The following is a 13,874-nucleotide window of genomic DNA, read 5'->3' as shown; positions in this document are numbered from 1 at the left end:
GTATGTTTTATTTTTAAATATGTTTGCAATATAGTATGAATATAAATGATTATCAACTAGTGTTTGATTACTGTTGTTTACATATTTATTTCTACTAAGTAGAAGATAAAAATTGTAACAAGAAAGGTTCATATCTTATTCCACCATGCCTCTCTGTAATCACAAAGTAAAATAACAAAAGTACCGATCTCCGAGGAAAATTCAAAACGGTAAGTTCGTAAGAAAAGGCAAAATCAAAAGCTCAAACTCATCAAACGAATAAGGCCAACATGTACTTGAAAATCCAAATCATAACATGAGCTTTGCAGAGAAGATAAATAAATAAAAACGGCATATTTTATGAGTAATCTTAAACAAAAACCTGAGATAAGTTTCCACATCTTACATTATGTCTTACTTTTCATACAAGTGACTTAAAGCTGGGTACCGATCATGGAATACTAACAGGGACAGCAAAAATGTAATAATAATATTAAAGGTGCTGGATATACAATTCCACGTTAATACTAGTATATCTTTGGTGATGTCCGGCCTGAACATCACATTCAAACCTAAAACAAAAGCTAAGGAGTTAATATCAAAACAAAACTGATTAAAGCCATTTGTGAACAATGAAGCAGAAATGTGTATGAGTCAGACACATTCCTTAATCTAAAGTGATTTCCAAAATTGTATACCAGCACCAAATACTCGTATATTCTGCTAGTTGGCTAACATATTTTTTTCAAAACTCATCATAGCTCAGCATTAATACATAATATACCATCAAATTATCGAACCTCAATAAATTATCTTGATATAGGTCCAAATTGATAGTTATTATTAACCCCAGTAAATATAATCAACTTATAGCTTCACATATCAATACCTAGACTATTTACCTATAAATGATACGATGTTGACAGTCAATCGACAAATATTTGAAACCTATTGTTAACCATTCGTTTGATGCGTTTTGGCTCTTGATTTTGACATTTGATAATAGTTTTTTCGTTTTGAATCGGAATAAAGAGTTTTGGGATTTTATTTTTTATAAAGATTAACTTTAAAACTCAAAATTAAATAGAGTTCATGTAATTTTAAATAAAGTTTGTGATATTAACATTATTACTAGATTGATAGACACGTTTCTCTTTTGAACATGACATGTTGCAATTTAGAGAAAGTTATGTGTTAACATCAATGGTATAATAATAATCATCGTAGACATGCTAGACATTGTCAAAACAAACAGCTTGTTTGTGGCACGTAATTAGCGTTGTTAAATTTGTTTAAATTGTCCAATTAAATATAACTTTAACGGAATTATACATTTATTCTGTACGACAACGAACCACTTTAAATATTCCGATTTAACAATGACTGGTGGTCTGTTAATAGGGGAACATATATGAAAAATTCCATGAGTTTTTAAGTATGCTTCAAACGAACAAAAAAAACCTCAAAAAACAACAGAACGAAAATACAACCAAATCGACGATTACACGGTTTAGAAAGTTGATGCAACTGCAGGTCCAAATAAAATACATAATTAGATAGACATCTTTATATCATACAATGTATATCCGTATTTAGATGAAATTGTCATTAAGGAATTAATCATCTTAACAATTCAATAAAATCATTGGTAATCAATTCTGGTACTCAAAATTAAATTCGAGATATAACACTGAAAATAAGACGGAGAAAGCCGTGTCTGTTGTTTTTAAAATTTCTCGATTTTGGTGATATTAGTTTTACCCAATCAGAAAATCTTGGATTTTTAATGGAAAGAAACATAAAAAAATATATGAATATATCTGTCCTAAAGCTAACCAGATGACAATTGAAAATGAGTATAATCCTTACATGTGTACCACATTTTCATCAATAAAAGGCCTCGAAATAACAAAAAAAAAAAAAAATATCGGCCAGATTTATTTACAAAAATATGAAAGAAGATAGAGATGGTATACAACAACAAACGACAGCGTCTGGATTTTAGACTGATTACTTGGCACAGAGACGTACATGCAGTGTTGGGATTAGTTTACTGGCACCACATTTAAGCTACAGCTGTGGGGAAACAGTTAAACAGAAGATACAACTATAAAGGTCAGTAAAAAAGGGCTTAGCGCATCAGGTCGACACAGAACAGAAAACATCTACAGAAAACACCTAACAAAAAATAGACAATACGTACAGATCTGATTGTACTTGTAGATACGGACAGCTTGTTCAAAGTTATAACAATTAATAACGAAAAATATCTATCTCAAAATGAGTCATCACATTAACATCTTTAAATTAATAGATACAGTTAAGTCTGCCTAATATCGTGACTAACATCTATAAATTGACAATAAGGGTCAGTTGAAAACGAGCCTTTACGGCAAAAGAGATGATTTCAGCTTCCCAATTGTAACTTCAATTTCTATATAGCAAAATTCCTACAGCGTCTGCATACGGGGTATATTTCTCCCAATCGATACGTTATTCCAGGGCTTGTATTTCCTATCATGATTTCCTTGACAGAGGGTTGCTGTTAATAAGGGTTCCAAATGGTGAATTTGAAATCATCCCTTTATAAATTTTACGGACGCCATCACAAGTTGGTTGACCGTCACATAATAAACGTGTCACAGATGATATCGGATATATTCCTAATGTCGTAATCAATCCCCTTCCTTTTCACAAATGTGGCCTACCGAATTAGATTATTTACCGGGTTTATAATAACATATGCAACACGACATGTGCCACAAGACGAGCAGGATATGCGTACCTTTCCGGAACACCTAAGATCGACCCCAGTTTGTGGTTGGGTTCGTGTGGCTTAGTCTTTAGTTGTCTATTATTGTGTCGTGTGTACTATTATTTGTCTGTTTTCTTTTTTAGCCAAGGCGTTGTCAGTTTATTTTCGATCTATATGTAATATATCTCTCGTATCTTTTGTCCCTTTTTTTTAACATTAAAATAATGATTAGAAAGGTTTCAAGTTTTATTTTGCATCACATTTATATTTCCAATGTACTAAATGTTATTCTATAATATTAAAAAAATGTCATTTTTTTAATTTAGAAGACAAGGCAGCAAAACTAGAGATATTTGATTGTGGCAATATAATTTCCAGATGTTATATCATTACATTTTACTTATTTCACAATGAGTACATGGTATAAATCGGCATTAGAGAAGGCTGTTGAAGTGTCACCAGATATTAATGTTTGTTCTTTGAAGTGGTCATTACATTCCTGTATTCCAATCTAAAATAAAAAGCATTATATAGAAAGAAGAATCACAAAAGTACTGAACTCCGAGGAAAATTGAAAACGGAAATTCCCTAATCAAATGGCAAAAGCAAAAATCCAAAAACATCAAACGAATAGGTAGCAACTGTCATATTCCTGACTTGGCACAGACATTTTCTGATGTTAAAAAGTGTTTACTATGCAAACAAACTGTAATATATTTTCTTTTGTTAATATTTGTTAACAATCGCCGTACTATTGTATACTTTATTATTTGTGCGATAGTCTATATTACGACAAAAATAGTCAAGATTCATTTGGTAGTGGTATTGAAATTTGAGTAAAGGCGTTAAACATTACAGCAGTCACACGTCAAAATACACATGGTATTTTTATAAACATGATTTTATTGAAAAAAACTACCTTAATTCCGGTGTCAGTACAACCAAGAAATATTCCAAGCTGATGTGAAAAAGATCCAAACGACGAAACAGGAGCGTATAACGATATTTGTTTACAGTTTAAGACAACCTGCAAAGAAAGAGTCAAAAGGTTTAAATAAGATGATTAACATATTAAAAATACCTGCGTTTTTAATTACACGAATCACTCTGAAAAATTAAAAAAACAATTTCAAATGTATAATTTATTGTAAAAGGTTTACAATTATAGGTTATGTTAATTTTCCGTAAATCTTTCACTCTTAATATGTGAATCGCTACTTGAAAAAACTATGTTTTGTGTAAGGTTATGTTTCTTTTAAACTTATTTAGAGTGTACAATACAAAATTATCTTTGTGCCAAAAAACAAAAAGTAAAATTACAATTAAAATTGCTACCTGTATACCCTTTTGCCACATTTTATCAGTTCTTGCATTACAGAGTTCTAGGATGACTGAGTCTGCATTTGTTTGTGTACCATCAGAACAATAATCTCCTTTAGAATGAGATAGCACGAGCTTTTGGGAGAGAGCGGAGGATACTAATGTACTGGCACAGCCATCTTCTGCATTTAAAAAGAATAGCCCATGTAAAATAAAAGATAACATCCCTTTAAGATAAAACAACTCAGAACATGTGAACGATGCAAATACAAAAAAAGAAGATTTGGTACAATTTCCAATGCGACAATTCTCCACACGAGACCAAATGACACAGCAATTTATAGGTCACCGTACGCCTTAGTCAGCTATAAAAGACCCCGACAAGGTATAACAATTCAAACGAGAAATCTAACGGTCCAATTTACAAACAAACAATGAACAAGACAAATATGTTTTACATAAACAAACGACAGCCACTAATGTATTGTTCAAAATCAAAGGAATAATCTCCGTGAACAACAAAATTTGTTGGTTTGTTTAATCAGGAAAAAAAAAGAACATATTGAGGTACATGTAACTTCATTTTTGTCTTGTATGTTTTGTCATCTGTATGCATAAATATTCAATATCGGACAATCAACTTGTGATGATGTCCGCAAAATGTCTTTAAACGATCTCTTCCAGTGCATATATGATGACCACTGTTACAAGCGTGGTCCATGTTGTTCAATTTTTAAATTTGTATAAAAGGTATTTTGAAGAGTGATGTTTGCCTTTGTGTCTTTTGTTAATTACGTTATTAACTTCTTAACGACCTTTGAATGTCCTTTTTAATCTTCTGTCACTCTGATATACAAGTTTACTAACATCATTTACGCTTACGTATTGAAATCGAATAACGATAATATATACTGACCACATACATTACAAGTTGATGAACAAATCTGTTTGATTGTGTGGTCATTACATTGCTCTTTTACCTTAGAACAATCATCGGAATGGTCGGCACAGTATCTGTCTGGTCGATCTGAAATCACATCAAAACATGGGATGTAAAATATTCATATGGACCGTATTTACCGTTTCTGAAGCAGGTATTATTTTACAACTTCTGGTTAGTTTTTATCCTGTTGTTGTTTTTAAGGTTTCCATTTAGGTAAGTTTGTAGATTTTAAATAGTTCTCTCCGATGCCGTTAATTTAGACAACCTACAAAGTAATCTGGTAAGAACATTTTTTAAAGAATTATTGCAATCACCCTTATATGCAAAGTTATAAGTAGCCAAAATTCTTCCACTGACATGATTATGCTTTATGTTTTGTAAATTTGAATCGTAGAATTTCGAAAACCTGTCATTTCACACATTGGAAAGACAGTAGAATATTGTTCATAACAATTATCTGTTATGTCCTTCAAGTGTATAAGAAAAATGATTTAATCTTCGTGTGAGTACTGGATATAGAAACAATCAATCGTGTAATTAAGGTATTATTGGTGGTAATTTTAAATTTTTGTAACTTCATTATATGTTTTAATTCTTTTTCAAAAACATATAAATAAACATGTTTCCAAATTCAAAGATTACGCAATGGATACTGAGTTACTGGTCGACCATTCAAACCATATCATGAATATGAATCAATGTCTGTTTAAAAAGACATTGGTGTGTGTGCGACCTTTAGCAATCAAGTTGATCTCATGGTTGAATATTCAAAAAGTTATAATTGTATGAAGCTCTATGAAGCTATAAAACCCATCACTTACTATATATACCACAAAGTACCGAACAAACATCATAACGAGGATGTTTGTGCAATTTAAATTGTTATTAGTTTAAACATATTTATTTATAGTGGATTGGGAAACAAGTTATTGCAACTGATATTAATCCTTTTTCAGTTTTTGGTTGCCAGTGCTGCCCTGTAGCGGCATTAGCCTGCTTTTTTCGAAAGCTTCAAGGATGTCTTTTACATGCAAGAGAACTGGCTCTCTCTTAACACAGGTCATATATTTGCCATAAGTATAATAAATTAAGTATCAATAATGTTTCAATTGAACCGCTTGCAAAACAATTTGAATATCAACAGGTTCAATAAGAAACAGTCACTTTGATCTAAACAGATTTTAAAACTGAAAACACAAGCCTCGTTATGGACAGACCGTGCACGATAATCATATATAATGAAGATTGTTACCCTCGACGACGTTTTGAACTGTATACATAGTACTGAACAGTATTGATTACAATGAATAAGTCTGAAAGTGTACTGAAAGATTGAACCATACTGTATTGTGCTACACATTATGCACAATATACTGATTTACTTACTGCAAATACCACAGCTTGCTGGACACAAACTCATTAAATGTAATGCTGCCTCACATTCACCTGGAAACAAGTGTGTACACATTTCATGTCCATCAATACAGATGTTTTTAGATATACTTGTGGTTGTTCGTTTTGTTGTCGTTGTTGGTGTTGCTGCTGTTGTCGTTTTTGCTTAAAGAAAAAATACAAAAGATGACGCACTGGTGATAGAAACGATATTGTGCATACTGTTCAGCTGTAGAAATATGGATATTAACTCATCAAATAATGTTAAAGAAGACAACTAGTAGATTAACTGCCATGCTGATTCATTATCAACCATTGTTAACATATAAATACCTGTATGTTCTGTTTTTCTTTATTTTTTTATCAACGAAACAGTGTACTCTAGTCTCGTGACTTTGGTTACGCAATTTTTTTTTTTCATTTGTTTGTTTATCTATATTTGAGTAGCGAGTTGGTGAAAACGGACTTTGAAAATAAACATAACTGAACTTTGTATTCCTGCTTAACATTAACCGTTTTTGCTTTCTATAAATAGAAAAATTTGTTGGCATTTATTTGCAGACATTCTAATCATCTTATATTTATTGTCAAAAATGTCAGACTATGTTATTGAGGGTAGTTTTTCAAATGGCGTTTTTAGAAATAATGGTTGGTTCTTTTTTGTTTTGTACATCTTTGACTTCAGTAATTCATTATCCAGCTGTAGGTTGTGAATAGTATCATGATTAAGTCACTCACGAGAATCAAATTCACCAAATTTACATTTTTATCTGAAAACTGAGAAATCAATTTAACAAGTTACCTACCTGTATTTTAGAAAGTAATAAATCATTTGTTGTGTCTTCCTGGACACAGTAGATGGACTCACCTTAAACGTCAACTTCCACCTTTCTTTCGAAGTACTATACAATTTGTTTCCATTGACTTACCTATAACATTAATTTTCACCCCTTTTTCGGCAAGGACTTCCATACTATATCTATTGTACTGGACGCAGTAGAGGAATCCATCATCGGCTTCAGTGATTCCTGTAATGATTTTATTATGACAACACGATATGTAAATGTCTAATGATATCAAGGGAAATAATCATATACAGGAAACATTTCCCAAGTTCTCACGTTTGAAGATACACCAGAAACGTTCAAACTTAAAAAATCGACAGCTAACGATATTCATATCTTGAAAAGTATAAACAAAAAAATGAATGCAAATCCCTTTAAAGAGGGGCGAAAGGTACCAGATGGACAGTCAAACTCATAGATTGAAAACAAACTGACAACACCATGGCTGAAAAATAAAAAGACAAATAGACAAATAAAAGTACGGAAGACACAACATAGGAAACTAAACATGCTAAATAATGAACAACACGGACTCCAGCAAACATTTGGGGTGATGTCAGGTGCTCCGAAGGGTAAGACTTTTTTACCCTTTTTAAAAACAAAATGCAATATTTTTTTTTTCTTCTTTTTTCTTTCTGTTTTCTTTCTTAAAATGAAAAAAGAAATAATATATTCAGACAGGGCTTGAATTATAGAAAGTAAATTCAACCTGTTGTGTAACTTTGAGGTTAAAATTTACAATCTAATTGAATGATATTTTTGGTCAGGAATATAAATGCAAATCTAAGTTGTATAAAAATGCCCCGATCACAAAACGAAAGGTTTCCTAGATACTTTTGAACGTACATATGAGTAAAAATGTATATATGAACAAAACTTTGTTACCATACCGGGTAATATACATGAATGGAGAGTTGTCTAATATTTGTTACAATACCGGGTTATACTACACATGAATGGAGCGTTGTCTGATATGTGTTACTGTATTAAGTAGTGATCATGAACTTGGCATTGCCAGATAGTATCACACCTAGTAGTATACTTCAACAGGGCGTTATCTACCTGTGGAAGCATGATGACTATCGTAATTAGATAGGTGACGTAGTGGTGATTTGGTGAAGCCTGACAAGTAGCAATGTAACTTTTAAATGAAAAAAAAACCAGTTTATACGGCTCTGATGTTCTAAACAAATTTAAGTTTCTTGATCGAAACTTTACAATACTAAATTTAGAGTATTAACAATCTTACAGCTTTGAAAACACTTGAGTCAACATATGCATACTATTTCATAAAAAAATTAATCAGATCTCTATGTCTATCAAAAGTGTTTTCTGCAATTATCTTCATTAGGTAAATATATGTACCAGTGAAGTAAAATATAATAAATTGTTACAGCTACATTGATTATAATCATACTAAATTCCAACTGTTTAAATTGAAAATGAAAATAGTGCATATCTATATTATCCAAAACGTTAAAAAAAATGGTGGAATTGTGAAACAAGATCTAACAAATTATGCAAACATAGTATCATTGAAACATTAAAAAATGATGGTTTGGAAAAACTACATCATGACATCAAACGTATTTAAAATGCAATTCACAAAACAGTTCTGTTCTTCTTATAGTGCAATTATTTAATCCAATTAAAATTTGATGTTTTTCTCCTATGAACTGATTTACACAGTGCGACGCCTCTTTAATAGCGAAATATATTCAATGAAAAGCATTCAACCGATTTATAATATAACAATACATACCTTTAGGAAAACTCAATTCGATAGTGATTTGAGATTCATTCATTATTTTAAATTGAATTTTATACTTCCGTTGTAGTCCTTTCACTACATTGCCCTGAAAGGATATTTTCATGCGGGAACCATCACTACTAATTTTCTCCCATATTACAGGATTATCTATCAGGACACTAATGTTTGCTCTCACAGAACAGCTGTATACAGGTTTGTCTCCGACTTGTACGTAATCTTGTTCTTTATCAACGACCAGCCGATTACTATCATATGGTACTTAAATATATTAATCAAGAAGAAATCAGTTGCAACTTTTGCAAATATTTCCAATATGAATATGTGAATTTGAAATATAGATGGCGATGTAATTGGATAATCATGTTTGTGATGTATATGTTGTAAGCAGTAAAGAAGTAATCAGTTAATATATAAGTGTGTCTGTTTTAAAGGAGTTTATTTGATCTCTAATGTGATTCATTCAATTCTAGTGTTACTTTTTGTAGAATGTGGTTTACATATGTGTATTCTACAGAAAGAAAACTTTATACAATTTAACTTTATTTTTGAAGTCCTGGGGCAACAGTATTATTCAGATTTATGATGTTTTTCTTGCAAATTTTCAATGAGGGAAACAGGACTATACCGCTGTTAAAGAGTCATAAGTGGATTGAGAGAAAACAAATCCGGGCTACAGACTTAAACCGGATAAGAGACATCAATTATAATAGGAAAACAAGAAAACAACAGACAACGAAGTGCACAAAATAACAACAAACGTGTTAACCACTAATGGGCTTTATATAAACAATTTCTAAACAAAAACTCAAATACACAAACAAATAAGTTCAAAACACATCTGACTACAATGTATGCCACACACACCTCTTTCAGTATAATGTATTTACGTGTTTCAACGACTGATACTTTGACAACATTTGGCAAAGAAAACAAGAGGAGAGGTTAACAATAGGCTGAATTTTCTTCTCATATGTCCTATCAAATCCTTGTATGTACCATACTAACATATATGAGTTTTTTGCCATTGTAGAAAGAATGGAGAGTGAAACGTAATTGCTTATTTGGACTCCCTTTCGTGTCTATTGGATATATGTTTTAAATTGTAGATTTCTACTTAAGGTGGTACCCAACACTTTGACTAAAATTAATTTGGCTCGTTTAATTTTCATAAAATTTTGTCAAAGTATTTAATTTGGCCCTTTAACAAAAATATAAAATTTTCAAAAACTTTGAGCCAACCGTTTTGTCAGAAAAATTACACTGGTTATATAGCAGTTTGACAAACACCAATTTTGATCATTGAGAAGCTTAATATTCATTTTACAACACAACGTAATTAAAACGTTTAGCTGACTTTACAGAGTTATCTCCCTGTAGTGTAAGGTACCACCTTAATGTTTATATCTTTTAATTGAGAGTGAGTATCTATGGACACTAATGCACGACTCCAAATTAAGATATATGACAAACGTTATGATTTCAACTTTCAACTTCCTATTCTCAGCAGAAGCATACTCTCTGCTCTCTCTATCTCATTGCGATACCATAGCCCTGTTGCTACGTTACGGTCTTGTGTCTTCAATTATGAACCATCTCAGAAACTTCAATCAACTTAAGGACAAATTTAAACGTTTAGTGATGTCTTATCTATTACTCTGTATCTTTACACTTTATCAATCTCAATTTCAACATGATTTTCTAAACTTTTGAATGACAAAGTTATAGAATAGAAAATGAAAAATGGTAATGTGACAAATTGACTTCAACGCGAATAAAGGCCACAAATAGCTTTTCAACACAACTAGAGTATCCCGCACCAGAGGCGATTATTAGCAGTTCCCTTCACAATAATGTATGCGAAATTGTTAAATGAGAATAAAGAATAAAGAATGTCTGAGGTAATTTCGTTCATGTTTGTCCAGGAATTGCCATTCCTAACACTTACAACATCTTAATATTAAAGATTAAATGTATATCTGTATGTAACACTAACTTACTTTGATCAGCTGAACGTTCTGATAGTCCATTGTTCTCTTGTCGACCAAGTACAACCTAATAAAAATGATGACAAGAGAGTTAATTGGTGCACGCACCAAATTTTTGGGCCGGAAGTATGGAAGTTTTTGGTGTGAAAAAGGACATAATATTATATAAACAATCTGTTTGTTGATTTAAATTGTATCCTCAATTGCAAGAACTTGCTCAATCCAATAAGTTATGATAATGCTTTGAAATCTAACTTACTTGTGCAGTTGATGAATATCTTTTGAGAGCAGTTGATGATATGGAATACCACCAAATAATTATCGAGACTTGATTTTGAAACTCGTGACTATCAAAGTAGATTCCATTTATTGACAAAATATCTGTATTCCTCATCTCAGAAATGGTCCCAAACGCAGCCGTTCATCTCATTTACCTATAGCTAGCAATGAATTTTATGTCAAGATGGCATATTCTTTGGACCCTAGATTTTGGCTATTCCAGACGCAACTGCTGACAAAATATTATTTCTCTACGAGTTATATATCAGATAAGACTTTAAAGCAAATTTAAATCAGTCACTTACATATGAACCTAATTTTTTATCAGGACTTCTTGGTTTTCAAGACTCATCTATGAACAAAATCTCATGAACTGTGACTTATACTTTAACAGATAGATGGAGAGCCTTGATGTTGTAGTGCATCGGACTACTTACACAAAGGTACCTGGTTTGATCCCCGTTCAGGGTAGAACATTTCAGGGACTGAACTGTCGGCTTTCCCTTAACACCATTTGCGAGTGTGGTCTTGAAGACGATGACAGTCCGTTGGAATGGGACGAGAAATGGCTTACCAGTGATCAAAGCAAGCCATATCTCTTGCCCGTAAAAGATGGTCTGGTAAAAAACACCTTTGTAAATTTTAAAAAAGAAAAGACTAATGGCGTTATAAGGCAGCACTTGCACGCGGAAAGTGGAAAGATATTAATATAAGTTACAATAACTTGTTTACCCATCCACTATAAATAAATATGTTAAAACTTTATAGATGGATTTTACTTTTGTGATTGACAGATGAAACGCTATATCCCTTCCCAAACGTTGTTTGACAAAAGATATAAAATCGTAAAGCAGACAAATATAAAATTATTCCTCTCAGTAAAGGTTTAGAAATCCTAGACATAATATTTTCATTTCTATTCGGTTTTGTTGAAATCTTAAATTATCAACAAACAGTAAAAGCAATAGGAATGCAGCTTTGTATAATATTTTATCAAGAACTCTGCTCAAACTATGGTGAAGGGTCAACATGGTACCTTACTTACATTTTTTAAAATAACCAGTTTTGGGAAATTCCCAAATACGGGTCATGCATTCTGTGCATAATAAAACAATGAACATTCATTTTTAAAAATATTAAGCATCTTCTTATACAAAAATCAATGACAAAAATGTATTCATTTCAATTACCTCATTTTAAAATTTTTAATTTTCATATACCGCAGAAAATACAATGTAGTTCCGCAGAAACACATGTTACAATCTCAAACCCATATCATATAATGGACCGGCTAAGTGCTGGCTCATAATTAATCTGATTTATCATTATACAATATGTAGCCTCTTGATCAACATAACGATTGAAAACTATTTAGAATAATTTTCTAAGTACATATTTTTATTACATGTAAAAACATGTCTATAACAACGAATTGACATGAAAGTACAGCCTCTTCTTTCCACACACATACATTATGGAGGGATCCAGGGTATAAAATTCAGCAAATATTAAAATATATTTTTTCTTTTACATTACAAATTTTATTTATAACACTATTAGTTGTTACTTTATGATATTGATAAAAATCAACCCAAAAACTAAATTCGTTTTGGACCCAGATGACTTTTGAAATGTTTATATCATTGCAAAAGCTAGGTATAGGATACAGTTTATTTATAGAAAAAAAAATCGAAATCCAATATTATAAAAAAAGTTGATTTAGACCCGCGAGCCCCCTTAAGTACAAACATTATCATTAATGTGTTGCTCCAGATTATAATCATTAGATATTTAATCAAAAGTTTCAATATTAAAAACCTTCAAACAAATTATCTCTTTGTTATTCATAATGTCATACTTAATGCAATTTCTTATCTCATACATATACTTGTGAACCTATCCACAATATACTTCATCTTTTGTCTGTTGCGCGTAACTAAGACTATTCTAAAAATACATATAGTGTGCACCTAATTTTTTTTTATCGTAGATTAGTTAAAATATTGACATTTGTATTTCACAAAGAAAAGTTGATTAGTCAATCAAAAGTATTAGATTAAGAGAATTGATGTCAACCTTAAAAAAGACAACATTGTATATCACAAGACTGTCTTATGAAACATCGAATTTACAATCTACAAAAATACAATTAAAGTTTTACTAATACTTAATACACATAACGGCTTACCATACTTTTGAACAAAACTGGAAACAACCAAACCATGTATATGATGTCCATAGTAGATTCAAACGGTTCAAAATTCAGAAACAACTATATATTTATTTCCGTATAAAACTAGACAATTTAAGACGATTTCCTGTGTGTTGTAATTTGCATCAATTGCTTTAATTTCTCAAATTGAGATTAGCCAATCAAAAGTATTAGATTAAGAGAATTGATGTCAACCTTAAAAAAGACAACATTGTATATCACAAGGCTGTCTTATGAAACATCAATCTACAAAAATACAATTAAAGTTTTACTAATACTTAATACACATAACGGCTTACCATACTTTTGAACAAAACTGGAAACAACCAAACCATGTATATGATGTCCATAGTAGATTCAAACGGTTCAAAATTCAGAAACAACTATATATTT

At 31.3% G+C, this 13,874-nt stretch overlaps 1 protein-coding gene across 1 annotated transcript; it reads right to left on the bottom strand.

Moving 5' to 3' along the window:
• Positions 1-2,967: 2,967 nt before the first annotated feature.
• Positions 2,968-13,588, bottom strand: LOC143058488 (uncharacterized). The gene is made up of 9 exons (XM_076232005.1): positions 13,458-13,588; positions 11,003-11,057; positions 8,997-9,263; positions 7,319-7,417; positions 6,384-6,554; positions 4,971-5,081; positions 4,070-4,236; positions 3,654-3,761; positions 2,968-3,245 (listed from the first exon to the last, which is right to left on the bottom strand). The coding sequence occupies exons 1-9, from the start codon at positions 13,506-13,508 to the stop codon at positions 3,135-3,137; spliced, it is 1,140 nt and encodes a 379-aa protein (XP_076088120.1). The 5' UTR covers positions 13,509-13,588; the 3' UTR covers positions 2,968-3,134.
• Positions 13,589-13,874: the final 286 nt, after the last annotated feature.

The sequence above is a fragment of the Mytilus galloprovincialis genome, chromosome 14, assembly GCF_965363235.1.
Source record: "Mytilus galloprovincialis chromosome 14, xbMytGall1.hap1.1, whole genome shotgun sequence".
In the NCBI taxonomy this organism is placed as follows: domain Eukaryota; kingdom Metazoa; phylum Mollusca; class Bivalvia; order Mytilida; family Mytilidae; genus Mytilus; species Mytilus galloprovincialis.
Note: the sequence above shows the minus strand (reverse complement) of the source record. Positions and strands in the feature narration are given on the sequence as shown.